The sequence below is a fragment of the Aulonocara sp. 'chitande type north' Nkhata Bay genome, linkage group LG15, assembly GCF_057382095.1.
Source record: "Aulonocara sp. 'chitande type north' Nkhata Bay isolate Kocher_YH1m ecotype deep benthic linkage group LG15, A_spYH_male_GT1.1, whole genome shotgun sequence".
NCBI classification, from domain to species: Eukaryota; Metazoa; Chordata; class Actinopteri; order Cichliformes; family Cichlidae; genus Aulonocara; species Aulonocara sp. 'chitande type north' Nkhata Bay.
In genome coordinates this window covers 33473863-33494674 of record NC_141358.1, presented here as the reverse complement: position 1 = coordinate 33494674, position 20812 = coordinate 33473863, and the positions used below count along the sequence as shown (strand labels likewise).

The 20812-nt window shown below is 39.5% G+C and overlaps 1 protein-coding gene across 1 annotated transcript; it reads left to right on the top strand.

The window, feature by feature from the left end:
- The first annotated feature begins 33 nt into the window (after window positions 1-33).
- Window positions 34-19745, top strand: casp8ap2 (caspase 8 associated protein 2). The gene is made up of 10 exons (XM_086262981.1): window positions 34-374; window positions 1363-1434; window positions 6853-6927; window positions 7024-7124; window positions 11325-11399; window positions 11967-12082; window positions 12236-14532; window positions 14966-17615; window positions 18658-18757; window positions 18845-19745. The coding sequence occupies exons 2-10, from the start codon at window positions 1401-1403 to the stop codon at window positions 18896-18898; spliced, it is 5502 nt and encodes a 1833-aa protein (XP_086119107.1). The 5' UTR covers window positions 34-374; window positions 1363-1400; the 3' UTR covers window positions 18899-19745.
- The last annotated feature ends 1067 nt before the right edge of the window (window positions 19746-20812 follow it).

Below are 20812 nucleotides of genomic sequence, written 5' to 3'. Positions count from 1 at the left end.
CAACTTCGTTACCTCCCCCTCCCACACTGCTTCCGTTTTCTGTCCTTATGTCGCGTGGTGATGACACGACCCTGGCCTGGCTGTCCATTTTTCCGGGAGTGAAGCAACAATTTGGGCTTGAGTGGAGCGTTAATTCTGTCTTTAACGCATTTCATTTTCTTTCTGACTCGGCGGCAGGAGCATGTTAGTTGCTCGCGAAGGCAGTGAGCGACAGTGTCGCAAATCTACCTAAGTGTTGAAGAATATTTTTGCTAGCGGAGAGGAGGAGTGCGCAGGCTGCAGTGACAGACCGCGGGAAAATGGTACTTCCTGTGCAAAGAAGTCTTGGCGCGGCTTTACAGCTGTAAACAACAGGAGGGCACAACAATACGCAAGTAAGTTAGTAAGACGACTAAATCACAGCCACGTTACTCTAATGTTCTGCAGGCTAATTTTAAGTCACTTCTTTTGCTGACCAACTTTCTTGTTTCCTCCGGGTTAGTTAAGCAGACAGTCCCGAGTCGCTTTATTTGTTTGAAGTAATGTCCAGAAATGTAAAAAACAAAATAAATAAGCAGTCCATCACTTGGCTTTAAGAGGTAAAATGTGTCGTGAAATGTCTGACAAGATAAAAACGTTGTGAAAGGAGATGTTTGTTTGCCATCCTTGTCTTTTGTGTTTGTGTTAGTTTAATTCGGGTCAAAGGTAACAAGGCTAGGAACAAAAGAGTCAAAAAGACAGTGTTATATTTATTCAACGAAATTAACTCGGGCCCACAGTTTGATCGTTTGTTTTAACCTGAAAGGTTATGAGATTATCATTCTGCTTGGCTTTGTTCTTTGGTGTCTTTGAGCAGTAGGACGGGCTCTAGCTAGCGCAACATGTTACCGCCATTAGTCCACATTTGTCCAATATATCAACCGTCTGTCAACCGACATTATCTCTGGAATTGTGTATACCATTAGGTGTATGTCACAGTCGATCTCTGGGAAAATTCAGCTGTGTATCTATTTATTTATCTGGTTGTCTATCGATCTTTAATTGGCGACTTGTTTTTTGCCCAGCACTTCACCCATTTCTGATGTGGATCTGCATATATGTTATTATTCATAAAAGTAGTTTTATAAGAAATATTTGAACAATGAAAAAGTGTTGTTAAAAATAATCATCTTACCAAAATAAACAGTATTGCTCTCCTGCAAACATTGATTGAGTAAAAGGGCCTATTACTATTATTGGACCTTTTTGCCCAAAGTAACAGTAATTTATGGAAACTTGTAGAGCAGACTTTTAAGATTTTTTTTTTAAAGCAACTTTTGCATCAATCTTTTGTTTTGGCTTGGACAATAACAACCATCAATTTCCCTTTGGCTTTGACATCAGGTAGTCCTTAAGAAACTGCCACAGGGATCTTTGACAGGATGGAGAACGTTGACACCAGCCATGCATCTGGTCGTAAGTATACATTGCTACTTAAGAACTTGGAATTACTCATCAAAAATTGAATGAAAACGAATTCAATCCCACATTTGTAGATACTCTATTAAAATTGATTAAGACTGATTTTTGTTGGTCATTAACAGACCTTGGAAGCTGAATGTCCTATCTTCCATAACCTTAAATTATTGTTTGGGCCTCCATACACTGTCAGTGCTCGGCATTAAAAACATTAGTTGAAAGTTCAGGTTGTAAACATGCATGCTTTTAGTTATTAATTTCATGCTTTTATTCTTCTTTGGACTGGTGTTTGGTTGGCTGCAGTCAATAGACTTACATTAGTTTATGTTAGCTAACTAATACCAGACTAGGGCTGAACGATTATGGAAAATAATCTAATTGCGATTTTTTTTTTTGCCCCAATATTGCGATTGCGATGCGATATGCGATTATTTTTTAAGGTATTTGTCTTCTGTATTATTAAACAAAGACAAGCAATACATCATATAGTATGGCCAATACTATATTACATTAATTTTAAACTGTTCTTTCCTGGAAGACAGACCTCTGTTATGATGACATGAGGTGATGCATGAATTGATGACTGACATTTTTATTTAACTTCTTCAATCACAACAGTATATTTGAACATACACAATAGTTTATTTTTAGCTTACAAACATCTGAGCATAAAGTGCTGACAAGGAACCCTGGTGTAAACATTAAAATGAAAGTCAGTACAATGTGCAGATTGCAGAAATATACATAAAAAAATCAGTGGCTTTACCACACTCAGTTTTTCGACATCTGTGAACTACTAGACAGTCATTCAATTAAAAAATAATATTAAATAAATAAAACTAATAAATAAAAAATACACACATCTTACTGATCTCTGCAGTCAGTAACATTACACATAAAGTGCAAACATAATAGCAATTGTATAAACACACACACAAACACGCCTTTAAAGTTTAAAGGCGTGAAATTGGACGGTCTAGCCTTCTGATTAGCTAATCAGAAGGCTAGTTCTGATTAGCGTCACCGCTGTCTCGGTGGAGTTTAATAAACTCGGCCGTCTGCTTCTTGCTATCTAAAATATAACCAGACACTGGTGTAAATTCTCGACTGTCTCATACTTCTGTTTAATAAGTTTTCTGTTTGACGTTTAGTCAGCTGTGTGAAAACCAAGGAGGAACCCACCCGGGGGATTAATAAAGTTTTATTTTATCTAATCTAATAACTTTAATCTCAGCCAAACCGATTTACTCACGAACAAACAAAACACTGAAAAAAGCCCAACAATAACATTTTTAGGTTGTCTAAGTGACTTATATATTACGTTTAACCCGAGCAGCGAAACTCCGCGGTGATCTGAAAATGATGTGCCGGGAGTTGTGCCGTTCTCGGCCGCATCAGTAACCCTCGAGCTCCCGGCTAGCTGTCGAGCTGGTGGGTAGCAGACGCCTCTGAAAACGTCAAAGCACTTTTGCAAATATGGGATATCTTGATAAACCGAGCAGATATTTGATGTTTACACAACTACTTTCTCGCCTGAAAATATGTTAAAAGTTTATTTTGTGACCCAGAAAGATTAGTATGAGTAATTTTAAAACTTAGTAGCGGCCGCCATTGCTGGAAACTGGAGTTTGGCTGGGCCGCGCTATGAATTCTGGGATATGGTAGTAATTTGGACAGCCTTCAGCGCGTCGCTGTGACGTAATCGGTCTACAAATGCGGCCTCAGGAGGATGCAGCCCATGAATTGTATAATATAATCGCAGTATAATCGCAGCCTTTGCGGTTAGAAAATTGCACTTGATCATGTCGCGATATTATCGCAAATGCGATATATCGTTCAGCCCTATACCAGACCCAATAACTCAGAAGAAAACAACACTAAGACTAAAACTCAGTTTAAGGCGGTCACTTTTGTGCTGCTTCTGGCTGCAACAGTGTGTTTATGTCAAAACAAAGGATATATTGTCATGTAGAGCTGGGCGATAGAACGATAACGATATGTATCGCGATATAACTTTTACTCGATAGAGAAATTAAGCTATCGCGATAGACCTCGCCGCTCTTGTCCTCTTTTAAAAAAAAAAAAAAAAAAAAAAAAGATCAGCCAATCCAAATTAAGTAGCGCAGAGCCGAACCAATCACAGCCGCAGCGTCACGTCGCGTGACTTGTAACGTACAGCACAAGTGCCAAGCCGCACGTGTGTTTGTTTGGGAAGCAGCCAGCGGGTAATGGAGGAAATGAGTGTGCCGACTAGAAAAATCAACCGAGCGTGACCGAAGAGAAAACAGATAATGGTTCCAACGCCGGAGAGATTGTCGAACGGAAGAGCCATAGAAGTTCCGTAGTGTGAAGGTATTTTGGCTATTTCAAGTCTGACAAAAAACAGAGTAGCGTGCACTGTAAATTGTGCCGAAAGCAAGTCTGGAAATACAATGAACTGGTGCATGCGTCACACTGTGCGCCACGTTATTGTTTCGGTGAAATGAATTTCTACAATACTGTTAATTCTACTCCCTGCAGTGTTTAAATGCTTACATATACACACAGTTACTGTCCGTCCACACATACGACTCGGTTCTGCTTCTATGCCCCAGCTTTGTTTACTTTTCCCACCAAGGCTTCTAGACTTCTGATTGGCCAATATTTCTGCACGGTTAGGAATCTAGCGCCACCTGCTGCTTTGGCATGTTCATAGCAGCGTTTTCCTTCATTTCTCCCTTTATGTGTGGACGGGATTATTTTTTAAAACGAAAACAGAAAATCTCAGTTTTCAAAAATACCCGTGTACGTGTGGACGTAGCCTCAGTCTCTGACTGGAAGCGCTAATTCGTCATTCGGCTTTTGTCAGACTAAAGTAACTGTTAAAACTGTTTGAAAAGCTAAGCTATACAACAAGGAGAGATTGAGAATTTCCTTTTAGTTCTCAGTTTATTTGATATTGACAAAAGTTAGTCAGTTTTGTCTGTTCTTCTGTAACACAAACTAAGATTTATTTTTAGAATTAATATTTTGTTTCTAAGTGGAATTGACAATTTAGTAGTCTGTTTCGTTTGTTCTATTTTGAAACCTAAACGCTTTAGCGGCTGCCTTTTGTGTAGTTTGCAATATTTGCCTTTATTTATCTGAAAAAGTCTCATGTTCCTTAAGTACATCTACCCTGTTGAACTTATTATGGGAAATAAATATTTAAATAAAAACAAGCTGCTGATTATTTCACATTTTACTTGTGAGCAACGGCACATTTAAATCTTACAAATATAGTTATTTGGCTTATATCGTGATAGATATCGTTATCGCCTGAAATGAAAAAAACATATCGTGATATGAAAAAATCTCATATCGCCCAGCTCTACTGTCATGTTTCACTGTCTATCTCTTAAGCATTCAGTGGTTATTTGTTGTTGTTTTTTTAGCTGCTCTGAAACGGGAAAATCCACCTGTTAGCTGTAATTTTAGGGTTTGTTAAGCACTTTATACATGAGGAGCTATGTGGAGGAGAGCCTACTTGAGTCACCAGACCAACAAGGAGTGTGACATGTCAGTTTTTTTCTCAAAAGGTTGGCTGTAAAGAGCCACCCAACCATGTGAGTCTATTGACCACAACCAACCAACCCGGTGATGTCAAATTCTGTACTGGCACAAGCTGGCGCTAAACATCTTCTAAAAACGTAGAACTCTTAGCACTTATTTCTTAAATCCAGCTTCACAGACAGAGCTACATCTATGCCAGTTTTTAAGAGGAGGTCTCCGTGATGTAAATTAGCCTTTATACATGAAATGTTTCATGTTCACTTTAATATGACTTCCATTGCATGCTTGCAATACTGCAGCTTGCCTTTTAAGTGGAAGCACCAAATGTGACAACAATACTCAGACTTTAGAGTGTTTCAAAGTTTGTGGAAGTCTTAAATGGACAAGCGTCATCATTACTTGCCAGACTGCTACAATTTTACATACCAGCCAGTCACACAAAAACCAGATGCTCTTGGTGGTTTTAAAATGTAAAGTAAAACAAAATGATTATTTGAGTTAAGTTCTTGTACTTCATTTGTCTCATTAGTTGGACACGTAATTCTACTACTTTCTCACGGCTCTTAATCTGTTTCAGTTTGAAAGTTTATAATTTGAATAAAACCAGTCTGCTTATTATCCACTGTTTTATTTATGTATGTACTAGGGCTGGGTATCACTGATTTCTAGAATCGATTCAATTCCGATTCACAAGGTCCCGAATCGATTCGATCCACGATTCGATTTAAATCGAATCAAATCGAATTAAAGCTGGGAAATTTTGACAGTCAGAAATATTATAATTCAGATCAGTACATTTACATATTTTTGTATCAATAAAAAGGAAGCTGACACATGCAAGACTTTATCACAGGTGTAAGCGTCACAGCAGATGCCTTTGTGTCAAAGTAGCTGAAGATAAAACACAGAAAAACATGAAGGTGATTTTCCTGGCCTGGGATTTATAAAAATATTCTGCAGTACATCAAAAACGAAAGAAAACCATTAATCAGCATATGAACATTACCTCTGAAGTTACAGCGGTTTTATTAGAGACACGGTTAAGCGTTTTTGCATTTTGAATAATTTTAAAAAGTTTAAATTTGTTCAGTATTGAACAGCAGAAATGAGGTTTTCTTTTCGGAAGAATGTAAAAGGGAAAAAAACAGCGGCCGACAGCCTGTAAACAACAGTAGACTTGTGCGTAACAAGCAAGCGAATAATGAAGAAAGGGAAACTGTTCTTGAAGTACAGAGAGAGAGAGAGAGAGAGAGAGCTGTGCATCGCGGTGGAAGCAAAACAGTAAAAGTCAGAGTGAATTCATGACGATTTTATGTGAAGCGTTTGGATCTTCTTTTGCTGCTGGTTCGGTCAATATTGTTTGGAGAGAGATAAAACTAACAGCTTTAGAATCGGCGCATAAAGGGCGTGAACACAAAGCGCGGACCGCCGACACATCAGAATCAGCGAGCTGTCAGCTTTCAGCCCTGACTGTGAGAAAGGCGACATCTAACTGATTCTGATCCGCGGGTCGCGCTGTGTGTTTAAGTCTATGTGCAGAATCCGTGTACCTGCTCTCATTTACTGTCTTAACTGTTTGGTGGTTCTTGAAATTTTGTGAGATGTCACCAGAGATTCTGGCATTTTGGGCAAAATAAATTTATATTAAAAAATCGATTCAGGATTTTAATGAATCGATTTTACGTTATCCAAGCCAGAATCGATTTTAATCGATGAATCGATTATAAAAACCCACCCCTAGTATGTACATAAAAACATTCCTTAGAAAACATAATTTACATGAATGTAAGATTTTCGGACGCTACCATAATCATGACTTAAGACTTATGTGTAGAAGCTCTCTAACTACTGATGTATACTGATATATATGTATAATATCTACAGTCTTGGTATCTGAAGTAAGCGAGGAGTCTGTGGATATATACGATGGTCTGGACATCGGTTTTAACAGAAGTGCAGGTAAAAGCCCTTTCTGAAATGGTTTCACTTTGATCGGATGCATATTACCACTACTCTTGCTGTCGTAGTCTGAGCACTTTTTTTCTTTTTTTACAGAGGAGCCACCTTTTGTTGGTTCTCAGTTGAAAGAGTCAATGGATTTGTATGAAGAAATTGTGACAGAGGAACAGCAGAACAGAGAGTCATCATACGCTGAGGTAAGCAATTGCTCATTTGGGAATTACCGTATTTCCCGGACTACAAAGCGCACCTGAATATTAGCCGCACAAGCTAAAATCAGGGGAAAATCCTGTTTTGTACATACATTAGCCGCACCTGACCAAAAGCCGCAGGTGTTTCAATGTTGACTTATCATATGTAAGAGAATATGCACAAAGGGAATTGTCAGGAAAGAGATGGCTGTTTGGAGACATCACTTTTATTAATATTTTTAAAAACAAGTTATGGGTACATATTTGCATAACTTTTTAGGTATATGTACAAGTAGCGGTAATTACAAGTACGAAACATGTACTGTGCTTCATAAATGAGTAACAAATGTAGTACATAACAATAACCTACAGCACACCAGAAAAATAGATTCAGACTACCTTTTAGGCTCAGGTGCAGTGACACGGCTTTAACAAGAAGAAAAGTCAGTCATTCACCACCATCTTTCTCTTCTTCCTGCGCACTAAAACCACCAAAGTCCTCTCCTCCAGTGTCGGATACAAACAGGCTCAGGGTGGCTTCGTCATCCACTCTCAGCTTCTTTCATTCGTTGTCACTTTCAAAACCAAAGAAATCGAACACCCTCTGAAGGGCCGTGGCGGTGTCCTCCTCTCCATCATGCAGCAGTCCAGCCCTTCGAAATCCGTTGGTGAGCGTGGATGTTTTCACACTTTTCCACGCTGTCAGATTCCACCGGTGGAGTTGAGCATAACTTGCTTTTCGCAAGTTTATCGCCGCTCGTCATCCACGCCTCCCGCTGAACGCGTAGCGCTACTTTGAAGTTTGTTTTTCGCGCTACTTGTACAGCACTATGTTGCCTGGCGGATGGACACGTGACCAACATACCACTCTTGAACCCCAAAACTGGTGTCTGATCACATGCCCTGCCGCCAGGCAACGTAGTGCCGTACAACAGCGGAACAAACAAAACAAATAGCCTTACGATATGACAAAAATCATGGACAATCCATAGAAAAGCCGCACCTGACTAAAAGCCGCAGGGTTCAAAGCTTGTGCAAAAAGTAGCGGCTTATAGCCCGACAATTACGGTATTTATTTTTTAACATGGGAATTTTTTGTACTGATAATTAGCTGTGAGGCACTGATAAGCTGTTTTTGTTTTTTTTGGGGAGTGAGCTTGACTGCTGCTGTGTAGAGCAGGGCGATATGGCCAAAAATATTTATCACGATATATATTTGAAAATTTGCGATAACGATATAACTGACGATATAATTGATGCGAGACAAAATACAACTCCACAACATTACTAGCGCAAAAAGACAACCTTCCATTTATTTTCACTTAAACAAGAAGCTGGTTTTTATGTACATTAAAGCTTTATAAAAATTTAACAGTGCAAATGCAAATTCCTTGCTGAGAGTTTAACCAAAAGGCATTTCCAGTAGAAATGGGCTGACATATCCTGAGCATAACCATGTATAATATCCACTGAAGTTAAAAAGAGGTGCTTTGCAACATTAAACTGCAGTGTGCAGTACGTATTTTTCGGACCATAAGGTGCACAGGATTATAAGGCACATTAAGCGAAACAAAGCAGTCAGATAAATCAAACTTTATTAAACTCATTCTTCTTGCTTCCTCCACTTCTGTACCATTGATTCATTAATGTTAAATTCTCTGGCAGCTGCTCTATTCCCATGTTGTTGCAGTATATTAATGACTAACCTCGTATTGTGGATGGATTATCTCAGTTGTTCTCCTGACTGAAGTTTGGTCCGTTTACAGCATCCTGCCATGCGATTGCATTTGTCTCTAACCATGAGGAACCTTCACGTTAACTTTTATAAGTGGAAAAGTGTTAGTGTTCGTCCTCCAGCTTCACTGTTTATGTTATGCTAACATAGCTGTGTCGCTAGCGATCACGTAGCACATCATTATATACCACCTAGCCCAACTTCAGTAACCCTACAAACGTCACTGCTGTTTAGTTTCCTGTCTTCATTTATGTTGGAAGTGATAGCAGGAAGTGATTTTTTTTTTTTCCAGAAATCTCTCAGTCAGAACATGCTATATCATGCTTAGGTAACTAGCGAAACTAGCGAGCTAACTTCCGCTAGCTCCCTGCTAACTTCTAACTCCGTTAAATGTAATACATTTTGTTTTCATGGATGCCTGGAAGTTAAACTTCATAGTTACACCTGGTAAAGCAGCAATGCTGATCGTTTTATTAAAGATGAAAGAATTTAGACAGTTTTTAACTCTCAGTGATGCTGCAGTGTTCGTTTGACCTGAAGAGGGGGGTTTAGGACCCAGATTACTCCCAGATTTAAGAGCATCTTAGTCCGACAAATACGACAATAACGACGGCCGCTTTCATGTTCTGCAAAAAAATATGCTTTGTCGTGTATTTGACGGACAAACACCAAACCAGTTCCACATCACTGAAGTTGCACTATTTTTACAAACCAATTCTGGTTCATCTGTTTCACTCAACAATCGGCCATGTGCGTATGAAAACAAAGGCACTGCGCATGCGCGTTTTACTCATATTCTATCGCGATATTTCATTTTCCTATCGTTGCCTAACATTATACCGGTATTACCGTGAGCGGTATAATATGGCCCAGCCCTACTGCTGTGTTTCAGTCTTTATTAGAGATGGCACAATACCACCTTTTAATGTCCAATACGGATATAAATTTGGATATTTGCCAATACCGATATGAATCTGATAGTTTTTTTTATAATCAATAAAACTGTTTTTTAAATGTCTTGCCACATTTTGTATAAGTTTATGCTCAAGTTTAAAAAAACAAAACAAAACACTAAAGCTATTCTATTATACTTGTATGCAAAAAATACACTTCACCCAAAATATTTTGCAGTTCAGCAATACTGATCTTTTTATTTAAACTTTTAGCCAAATTTTAAATCTAAATATTTAAGTAATATTCAAAAAGTATTTTAAAATGCAGGTTCATGCAGAAAAGAAGTGCAATATCAGCACAAAATAATGTTTATATTCAACAACTTAAAAGAAAACCCTCCAAGTTGTATAATGGACAATTTTATACTTAAAGCTTAACTTAAATGGACATCCAGAGTGGAAAGCAGTGCAAATAAATGCAAACACGGTTTCATGATACTCATCTTTTATCAAGATCAGGGCTGGACTGGGACTAGAGACCGGCCCACCAGGTATTCTAGAAAAAGCCATAAAGCCTTTGAATGAAAACAAACGCTGTTGTGAGAGTGATGTACACTGTCTTGTTGGTATATATGTATTATTTCTATACATTGCACATAAGATAACCACTTTGGTTGTAAGATTCAGATAATTATTTATTGAAAGCTAGACATTTTAAACGAGAATAAGAAAGAAAAGTATTACTTTGTGTCCCCCTTTCCCTGTTAATGCCCTACCTGGCCCCCTGGCAAAACTTTGCTAGACCCGCCCCTTCACAGTTACCAGCTGTTAGCTCAATAGAAAAGGATCCTGGTGTTATTTGTCTCTCAGAAACAGTTCATAACTTCCCTTCAACTAGTTCATGTCACCTAAAAGGTAAATCTGTTTCTCCATCACCTGTTCAGCTCAGATGATTCAGTAATGACATCTCCTGGTTTCATCTTCGTGTTTCCCTCTCATGCTAAGGTCATGAGCTGGATTATGCCATGTCGCAAGTTTTTTGAGGTGCTTTTGTGATATTTAATAGATCGAATTACATTTTTTTTTATTTCTCCCCGATATCTGAACCAGTAATTTAGGTCAGGATCGGACCAATACTGGTACTGTATATCGGATCGGTCCATCTCTAGTCTTTATATTATCATGATGTTCTACAAAGTGTAGAAACCTTGTTATTGGTAGGTGAATATGGGTTAGTCTATGAAATTAGAACCACACTGCTAAAAATAAGTCCTTTGTCAGTTACAATAAATATTAAATTAGTACTCTAGATCTGATTATTTCTGTATAAATCAAGCAAATTCCAAAAAGAATCAATGAAGTGAACTGATGGACTGCTTAATGATTGAGTCGATTACAAGCAGATAAGCTGAGACGCTTCATATTTCAGCAAAGGTGACCCTTGCTCAATATTTGGGATCATGATTGCCATTTTTGTGTAAGCAGAGAATAGCACTTGGATATCACAGGACGTTGAACGTTTGCCAGAAGTCATCATGCCAGCTGTTTCATAGGCCTTTTGTTTTTGTGTCTCTGCAGCTGAAGTCTGGGTTCAGGACAGCCCAAAACCATATTAAAGAGTTGCGCAGGAGACTGGAGCAGTTGGAATTACAGGTGTGGGTTTTTATTTTTGTTTTTATTTTTTTAGGGGGGGGGGTTTAAATAGAGAGTAGGTTGTTTCATGAGAATATATTTTACTCGGCCAGCTTTCATTTATTGTTTTGGAAAAAATCTTCTGAAGAATCGGATTAGCCTCAATCACCTTTGTAGAAAACAAAGCAAATGTGTGTGTTGTATGTATGTTTTCACCCAAACCAAAAAAAACATCTGTTCCATGATTTTTTTTTTTTTTTTTTTATTGGAGGAGCCAGTAGGGTCTGTGTAGGTTCTCAGTCCTACAGGTCCTCCAGGTCATGGTAATCTAAGGAGCTTGGAAAGAAAGGGACTGAATTTCTTTACCTTTCATCTGAGAACTTTCTGCAGATGAGAGATGAAATGTCTGTCTTCAAGAAACTTAGAACAAAGTTACCATAAACACTACTATCTTCACTAAGACAGTTTTGTTTTAAGAAAGACTGTGTTTTCTGTAGGTGGAATGGGTCTACATTATTGAACTGCATGGTTTGGTTATACGAATTCATTTTACCACTAACATTTTGTGTGCCTTCTGTTTGAATATAGAATACAGGTTTGAGAAAGGAGAACTACTCTCTCAAAAAAAACATCTCTACACTTTTACAAACGGCTAGAAAGGAGGTGATACGAAAAGACGCAGAGATTCAGAGGCTGAGTCAGAGGTACGTTGGTTCTTTTTCGTCCTTCTCCGTTAGGTTACACTGAATACTGGTTAACGTTATGCATAAGGGCAATATCATAAGACACGTAGCAAGGTGTGACATCAATTATTGGCTATACTGAAACAGCAATGTTTTAATTGTTGGGTTTTGCAGGTCTGAGAGAGGGCAGTATCATCATTATCCATCTTCCATACAAAATGTGCGGGATCCAAATCTCTCCAGTCACAGCTCCACCAGTAGGCTGGTTTCTCCACCATCCCGTCCGCCTCCTTCTCCACCACTACCGCCATCCAGTAATTTTCCACCTCCCAGCGTAGACCAGCCTCCAAGAGATGCACGTCAGTCCATGAGGAAAGAAAGTCATAGTTTGCCCAGAGCATCAAAAGCATCTTGTCATAGCCATTCAAAACGAGACGGTGAAATAACTGACAAACAGACGGAGTCAGATAAACACAAATCCAGTCACAGAGAGCACAGCCATCCCAGTCAACATTCTGAATCAATACATAGGAGACATAGAAGTGTTTCAGATGCTAACAATGACAGATTTCACAGAGCAGACAAAGACTTGGTACAAAGGTGTGATTCAAAGTCATGTCAAAGAAAAAGCTACTCGCACGATGGGCACCGCAGATCAGATGAGGTTAAATCCTCACCCACGATTTTGCAAACTACAGCTTCGGATGACAAAAAAGATGGCAGGAGACACGATAAAGCTAAAACGGCTGCATCGGACCCTAAACACAGTGCATCTCACAGCTCAAAAGAGAGCTACAGCCGAGAGCTTGAAAAAATCAAGACTACTTGCAGCTCTTCCAGAAGTTACAACTCAAAGGACTGGAAAAAGTCTTCTGTAGATCAACATGTTATACGATACAGAGATTCCTCCAAAGAGAGGGAAGGGGCTAGACAGAGAGATCATCAATGGAAAGGGGAAAGGCAATATAAAGATGAAGTAAGAAAAAATCATATCAATGACAGTCAGTCCCACACAAGCAGAAAATGTGAGAAGCTGAGAACCAAAGAATCAAGTAAAAGTGACAAGGACAGATGCGCAAAGACTAACACGGTCTTTAAAACATCACCTGAAGAAACCAATATAAGCAAGAAAAACTCTGAGGAAACTAGTCCAAACAGGAAACTGTGCTTTATGGAAACATTGAATTTAACCCTTTCACCAATTAAGAAGCCAGTATTACCTTTTGGTGGGAGCCTGAAAGATCCTGTACCAGTGGGAAAGGATGTTGAAAAGGGCTCAAAGGAAGATAATTTGCAGCCTAACATGGAAGACATGTGTGTCATTGATGACATAGAAAACATTGAATTAGAAGGAGAGTTGAGAGATATTACAGAGCAGTCTCTGAAGAACCACAAAGTTTTGAGTTGTGAGAGGACACTTGAGGCATCAGATGTGGAAGGTATTCAGGAAAAAGACACAGTCTGTAATAAAACTGCCGTAGCTGACAATTCAGTCCAAACTACCTCAACTAACAGCCAACCCTTGGATATTACAGCAAAGCAAGTGAGTGCACACCTTGCAGCAAAATCACCAGGGAATAGTTATGCAAAAGCACCAGACGTGTCAAAAAATAATGAAGAAAATATGAAGCTAGTCTCAGACAGTAAGGCAGCTGAATGTAGAATGGCGGAGGCCAGAGACCCCATAAATCCAGTTGACAAGCCAGGAAGGATTTCTAAACAAATTCCAAGCTATGACCTACAAAAAGCTTACTGCGAAAATACTGCCGATTCATGTGCTGAGATTACTGTGGAGTCCACTGTGGAGCATCTTGAAGCTGCAGTACAGCAGAATGCCTCTTTGGAATCACGTGCAGAAGATGCCGATTCATCACAGCCAAAGAAAACAGATATGACTGACGAAACTAATCCTGTGTGTCAGACTTCCCCGGCTATCAAGTCTCAGGTCTGTCAGCAAGGTTCTCCTGCTTCTTCTACTCCAATTCATCTGAAAGGGAATTGTGAAAAGCAAGACTGTCGTAAAGATGCAGATACAGTGTCCAGCACAATCAGCCTGGAGTCCCTTCCACAAGAAGGATTGAGTTTGAAAGAGGCTATTTACGTTTTAACACAGACAAATGAAGACACTGGAGACAGTAGCGCTAGCGCAATTGAGCCGAGCTCTTCAACTAACTGTATCGGAGTGTCCAAAGTTAGCAGCACAACAGAGGAGAAGACCCTACTAAAAATTTACAGTGACATGACCACCACACCCAGCAAGAGCTGCAGCCCTAGAAATGGACAGGAAAACCATTTGAAGCCTTCAAGCTCTGTGCTATTACTACATGATGAGGACTCTATGATGCGCACACTGAATAATCTGAAGAGAATCCCAGATGCCATCAGTCCTTTGAGGAGTCCAGTACGGGTAATCAAGAGATGTCTTCTCCATGTGCATAGCAAGCCTGGTCATGTAAAGAGCCTTCAAAAAGGTAGTTAACCTCCTTTCAAGTCTAGTAATCTATATTTCAAAACTGGCAAGTTTTCCATTGAATGCTTTCCATCTTGCCAAGGATACTGCTTACAAGCTTTACTATAAGCCTTCTCTTTACTAACTGCTAATTTCATCTCATTTCTCATCTCACTGTGTCTTTTATGTGCCTGTCCTCTGTCACAGCTGCATCAGCACAATGTATTTTAAGAAATTGAACACCTCATTTCTCCTTTATAAAATACATGTTTGGACTTTACCTTAATTAGCATTACCTGTTACGTTACAGTAGTGCTTTTGACATCCCCAGTGGATCTTTGTTACTGTTCTGAGTTGGGTTTAAAATTAGCTCTGGCAAAAAATACAAAAATGTACCATCTTATACATTTGTTTGACTCTTCTATCTGACTGTTATCTATTTCTTTCCTGTGCAGATTTTTCCAGTACAGCTGTTGATGCCAACTCGGAGAAGTTGGATGTAAATAAGGAGAACAAATATCCAGGTTCTCCTGCAAAGCGAGACGTGGTAAATTCGGTGGATAAAGTGTCTGACTTGAATTCAAGTCGTTCAGACACAGATCTGGAGGAAGGAGAAATTTTAAGTGAAAGTGATGAGACGGCGGCAAGTTCACCCACTACTACAACAAAGAGGGCAAAACTAGCACAGCCAGTCAGAAATAAGTCAAGTCCTAACTCTGTTTTAAAGAAGAAGCTTGCAGAGAGACGGGCTGCTTCTGAAGAAAGTCGTGAAATTTCAGGCGTAACGACACAAAGTCCAAAAAGTCGTTTTAAAACAGTTTGTCCCGCAGCAAGTAAAGCTTCTTTTTGTACCATCGAAGAAATAATGGAGACGTTTAAGTTAGTCCGTGCCGAGATCCGGAAAAAGTACATGAAGCTTCATAAAACTTTTCCCAGGAAGAGTTTCTATGGAATGATGGATAATTTCCAAAGGTCCTTTTTAGAGTTTGTGGATGGTGCTCATTTTGGTAAGATATGTGATCAACCAGGGGAGCTCAAGTCCAGACTGAAGAAACTCATTGAATCTGTGTTTGGCAAAGTGTCAAATAATGGCATTGTGAAACGAATATTTGAACAACAAGCAGTGGATTTGAAGCAAAAGCTGTGGGACTTTGTAAATGTCCAAGTTGACTACTTGTTTGTGGATATTCACACAACGTTGAAGAGCTTTTGCAAAGCCTCAAGACCTCTGCCAGAGGACAGTGACGGTGAAAATGTATCTCAACAGCCTCCCATGAGAAAGGCATCATATGAGTCGAACCAAGCACAGCCGGCTTCCACCAGCCTGAATCAGGCCAAATCCTGTGCTGTGGTGTCTTACAAAAAGGGCCTTGGAAGCAGAGGCAAGGACATCAGAATCACACACGGGTCTGAGTCGCATCCACTGAACTCCCCAAATACACAAGCAGAGTTCCTTCTTCCTAAAAATCCACCTGCAACTCCTGAAAAAAATAATATATCTTCTTTGGTGGTCACTCAGAATGGCTCTTTGCTTGACAGAACTGACTTTGAGCTACTCACTGAGCAACAAGCTTCCAGTTTAACATTCAATCTGGTCAGAGACTCTCAAATGGGTGAAATTTTCAAGTGTCTTCTGCAAGGTTCTGACTTGTTAGAAAGCAGTGGTATCGCTGGAGAAAACACTGCCTGGTCCCTCAGTACTCCAAGGAAAGATGGAGAAAGAAACATAAGCATCATCACACCATCAAAATTTGAGTATCGATCTAAGCTGCTTTCCCCAGCTAAATTTGATACCCCTTCTAAACTTTTTGCCACCTGGTCTAGTATTTCACCTCGCAAAATATCCTCCTCTTGCTCAAAAGATCAGACCACACTGAACCCGGCTTTACTTGATGAAAATTGTCTGTTAGAAGTTCCATCGCAAAATCGAGCACTGTTGCAGGCCAACTTGGCCTCACAGAAGTCATATTCACTTCTAGCTGAAGATTTGGCCGTGTCTCTCACCATTCCATCACCTCTGAAATCTGACAGTCACCTCAGCTTCCTACAGCCATCCGCCTCAAGTATGTATGTCACGTCCACGCCAGAGAACGTCATCAGCGCCCACATATGCGAGGATGCTCTGCTGGACGGGGAGGATGCCACAGAGCATGACATACACCTGGCTCTTGACACTGATAATTCCAGCTGTGGCTCTGGCAGCAGTTTGGCCTCAGAAACACCTGCCACGTCTTTTGTGTTTAAGCCCGACATGGCGATGCAGGCGCTAGTGATGGAAAAGTCCAACGATCATTTCATTGTGAAGATTCGGCAGGCGAATCCAGAAGCAGATAGAACTCTAACTGCTAATGAGAGCTTACGTGAAACACTAACAGAGGAGCAGCACATAGAAGATAACACTGCAGCTCAGGATAGTGAAGCTGGTGTTGCAGAAAAGTTTGAGAAAGCTGTCTCTTTGGCGGGCAGTTTCTCTAACGTTGCTGAAAGCTCTGTTTTGTGTCCAGCTGGTACTGAATCCAGTGTCTGTCTCACTGAAGGTAAAGACTTAACACTATTAAACAATCAGCCAGATGACATGCTAACTCGACACACTTTTTCCAAAGAGACCCTGAAAAATCGGTCTGACGGTTCTCCTTCAGATAAGTGTTTGAACAATGTTTCTGAAAACACAGTTGTTAATGTTAACATAAGCCCTTCAAAAACTGTCTCAAACAAGTCTCAGAATAAACTCATTCCCTCTAAATGTGCTGTGTCAAATAACTGTCAAACTACTGAAAGCTCTTATACAAATCAGAGGAGCCGAAAATTGTCTTCACACGTGTCAGACTCGAAGAACAATGATGTGGACATATCTGAGTCAGAGAGAAGCCTCGTGATAGCAGAGGACACGAGCAGTTCACCCGACAAAGGCAGAAAACGAAAGAAGCACCAGGACAAATCAAAAGCGAAGAGGTTGAGGAAGGAAAAAAAGAGTCCAGAAGTCGTGCTTCCTTCCAAGGAAGCAGATGAAGATTCCAAATCATCTATGGGCTGTCTGTCTCCCAGCAGTCTGTCTGCCAAGAATGTCATCAGGAAGAAAGGCGAGGTGGTGATGGCCTGGACTAGGTCAGTAGTAAAGTGCATCGTGTTCTCTCTTTCCAAGGAGTGTCTGAATAGAAGAATGAATACTAGTTGCATATAGTCAGTATTGGTTTCACAATATTTCAGCAGAAAATGTCAAATAGAAGTTGACCTGTGATGGACCTGTTGGCCTCCTCGCAGACTCAACATTGCAACTTATAGACACTGCATATCTGTAATCCCTGGCCATACTGGTCTAACGTCATCTTTCTAACAAAGCTGATATAGATTAATATGGCTTGCTGGTTGTTAAGCTGTGGAAATGTTAGACAAAATAAAGCCACACTGAAATGGTGTCAGCTGGTTTGAAGTCAACTCCGTCTAAACATTAAATAAGTTAGCTCTGACACTTGCAGCCTATTGATGAAACATTTTCTCTCTCCTTGAATGAGCACGTCAACGAACCAGCTGAGGTTACAGCTCTAGTACATGTGCTGTTCAAGTGGCTGTCAGTTTGGCTTTTACTGCTGTACACTGTATAAACATAGGAAGTCCTTTGAGTGCTAAGATTCAAAGGGCTCTGTATGAGTGCTGGTCCATTCACTACAAGAGCTTTGTTAAATATGTCTGTATTTTGGGGGGAGTTGAAACTAGTTTTGCACACTGTCCCCCATGCTTAGAAGTTAAAAATTAATTGATGAAACTAACAATATAATAATCAAAGTAATTTTAATACACAGATAAGGCTCCTTGGGATCAATAACTATCTGAGGGCTAGAACCTGTGGACATTAATAAATATTACATTTTTGGGTTGTTTAACTCATTGTGGTGGCAAATTTGCAGTTATCTGAATGTATTGTGTCTGTGTACCTTGTATAAGTGTTGCCAAAATTCAGCCTTGTTATCAAAGAAGAGATTTTGATCTGGTAGTTTATGCTCATCTAATCAGAATAGTCTCACTGAATGTATTTTTAATGTTTCATTCTACATTATAGGGCTGCCACTAATGATTATTTGTATTGTTACTGTGTAAGAAGTTTAGCTAATTAAATAGACTACTCAGTATCTTTCATCTCCTTCATCAGAGATGAAGATCGAGCTATTCTCATGGACATGAAGACAAAAGGCGCTTCACGCGAGACTTTCTCTGCTTTGTCAGAGAAACTTAACAAGCCTTCAGGCCAGGTAGATAAATCTTGTTTCTTTCTTTCTTTTTCTTTACTTTTGTTTAGTGTAAGCATCCAGTAACTGTTAACTGTTTGTTTTCCCCAGATTGCTCACAGATTTTATCAGCTCATGAAGCTTTTTAAGAAGATGGACACCTGATGCCTCTGAATATTTGTGTATATGGTTCTTATTTTGGAGCATATTCATACATGTGCCAATAATTAAGGTGATATGATGACTTGATCACCACACAGAGTGCTGTATCTGTCAAAATCTGGAGCTTGGTTTGAGTCAAAGGCTGGGAATTCATAACTGTCTCTAAGGATATTGTGTTACAGATGCAGAACTGTACCTGCTCTTGCTGTTGAGAAAGGAATTCAAAACGTTTGAGATTTTTAGCAAGCCACACAGGATCATCACAGAAGGACGTGATGTGGGCCACAGGATTCCACCTTTTTTACCTTCCTATCTCGACTTTTGCAGACATTGCAGATCTCAAAACAGTTAATGAGTCATAATATCAGTTCCCACGTCCGCAAATTAGTTTTTCTCCAAGCATTTGGGGGAAACTAGCCTCATAATGAGAAGATTTCAGGTTCCAAAACAAGTATGCTCACTATATTTTACATATTGAGTCAGATTCTTAGTTTAGAGGTTAACACATGACCTGCCATTAAACCTTGATCTACAGGGCTCATAGTTTTAGTCTTTTGACTTGGAGTCAGTGTTAAATTTTGTGTTAAATGTTGGATCTTGTTTTAATAGATGTGTTTGTGTGTGGGAAGGGAGTGCTTCATACATTTGTTTACATGCTCACTCCAAGTAAAAGACATTACATCATTACATTCATTTCTTAATTTGTGAGTGCGTGTGTGTGAGAGAATGACTGAATGAACCCTCGTATCTGTGAGCTGCAGTGACAAGTTTGCTTGTTACTAACGAGAACTATGTAATGACATATTGTAAAAAATTCTTTACTGAAAATAAAAGTTTTATTTATTTAATGGACTGGTGCCACACTTTTCTACATACAAGCTGGATTCATCAAATACAGTCGTTCAAGTGTTTGTTTGTTTTTCCAATTACTATGTGCTTTTTAAATCTGATGGGTGCAATGATCCAACTGTGGGTTCAGCATCTTCAGTTACAGACTGAAAATGAAGGAGGGTTCATTCCTCATTTCATTAAAACTCCTGAACCACAACAAGCCACATTAAACTTGCTAATTTTTGAAGGCATATAAAATCAACAATATGGATTTTGTCATTACGTGCAGGGGTTACGATGGGTCAAAGCTATGCAGTAATCATCTCATTTGTTTTCTTGAATGATTAATATGTTTTGCAGTGATGTCTCCAAAGGTTTATCCAAATGATCCTCTGTTCTGCTTCCAGGTGATACTGCAGAGAAAACAATGTCACCCCATGTTTTGCCATTTTGCACATTTTCAATTGTTTTATAAAAGAGAAAATGGTGATACATGTATTTCAAAACATCATGTGTGGACAAACCATAAAGAACTAGCTGGATATTTTGTGTAGAAATCACAGTACAGCATCTTTCTTATTGAGTCATTTACTTTGCTTCTCTGCTACACCAGCATTTATTGTTCACCAACCTGCCAAATCTCACTTTAAGCCCTGGTTCTCTTTCAGACCTCACTATGGGGGTGCCTTCTGGTGCACTCAATCATTGAAGCTCCACTTCCACCACATTGGTCTAAGACCGATCAATCATTTCAAGGACACAGGGTCCCCTGACCCCCTTTATAATAGAGTGTTCACATGTTCAGCTGATTTGATTGCATGTGCTTCTAGCAGAAAGAAAGTGGAGAAAAATATCCATGTTCTGATATGCAGCCTATTTAGTTTAGATTTCATCATCAACTGTAACAAGAGTGCGCTGTCTCTCACTCACGGAATAGAATATTTGGGTTATAATAAACTTTTGGTTTTTCTGTCACAAAATTGGAAAAATTTCACTAGTACTAGCTCTGTTCCCCAAGGTAAACAGTCACATTTAGAGCTTGTTTGCACTTGAGTGGGCTGTTGGCCTCAGTAATCACTATCATCC

Excerpts from the sequence above, each read along its gene's own strand:
- casp8ap2 (XM_086262981.1), top strand. The coding sequence starts at position 1,401 with ATGGAGAACGTTGACACCAGCCATGCATCTGGTC. Across the intron at positions 7,125-11,324 it reads GAGAGTCATCATACGCTGAG|CTGAAGTCTGGGTTCAGGAC; the intron begins GTAAGCAATTGC and ends GTGTCTCTGCAG. Across the intron at positions 11,400-11,966 it reads TGGAGCAGTTGGAATTACAG|AATACAGGTTTGAGAAAGGA; the intron begins GTGTGGGTTTTT and ends GTTTGAATATAG.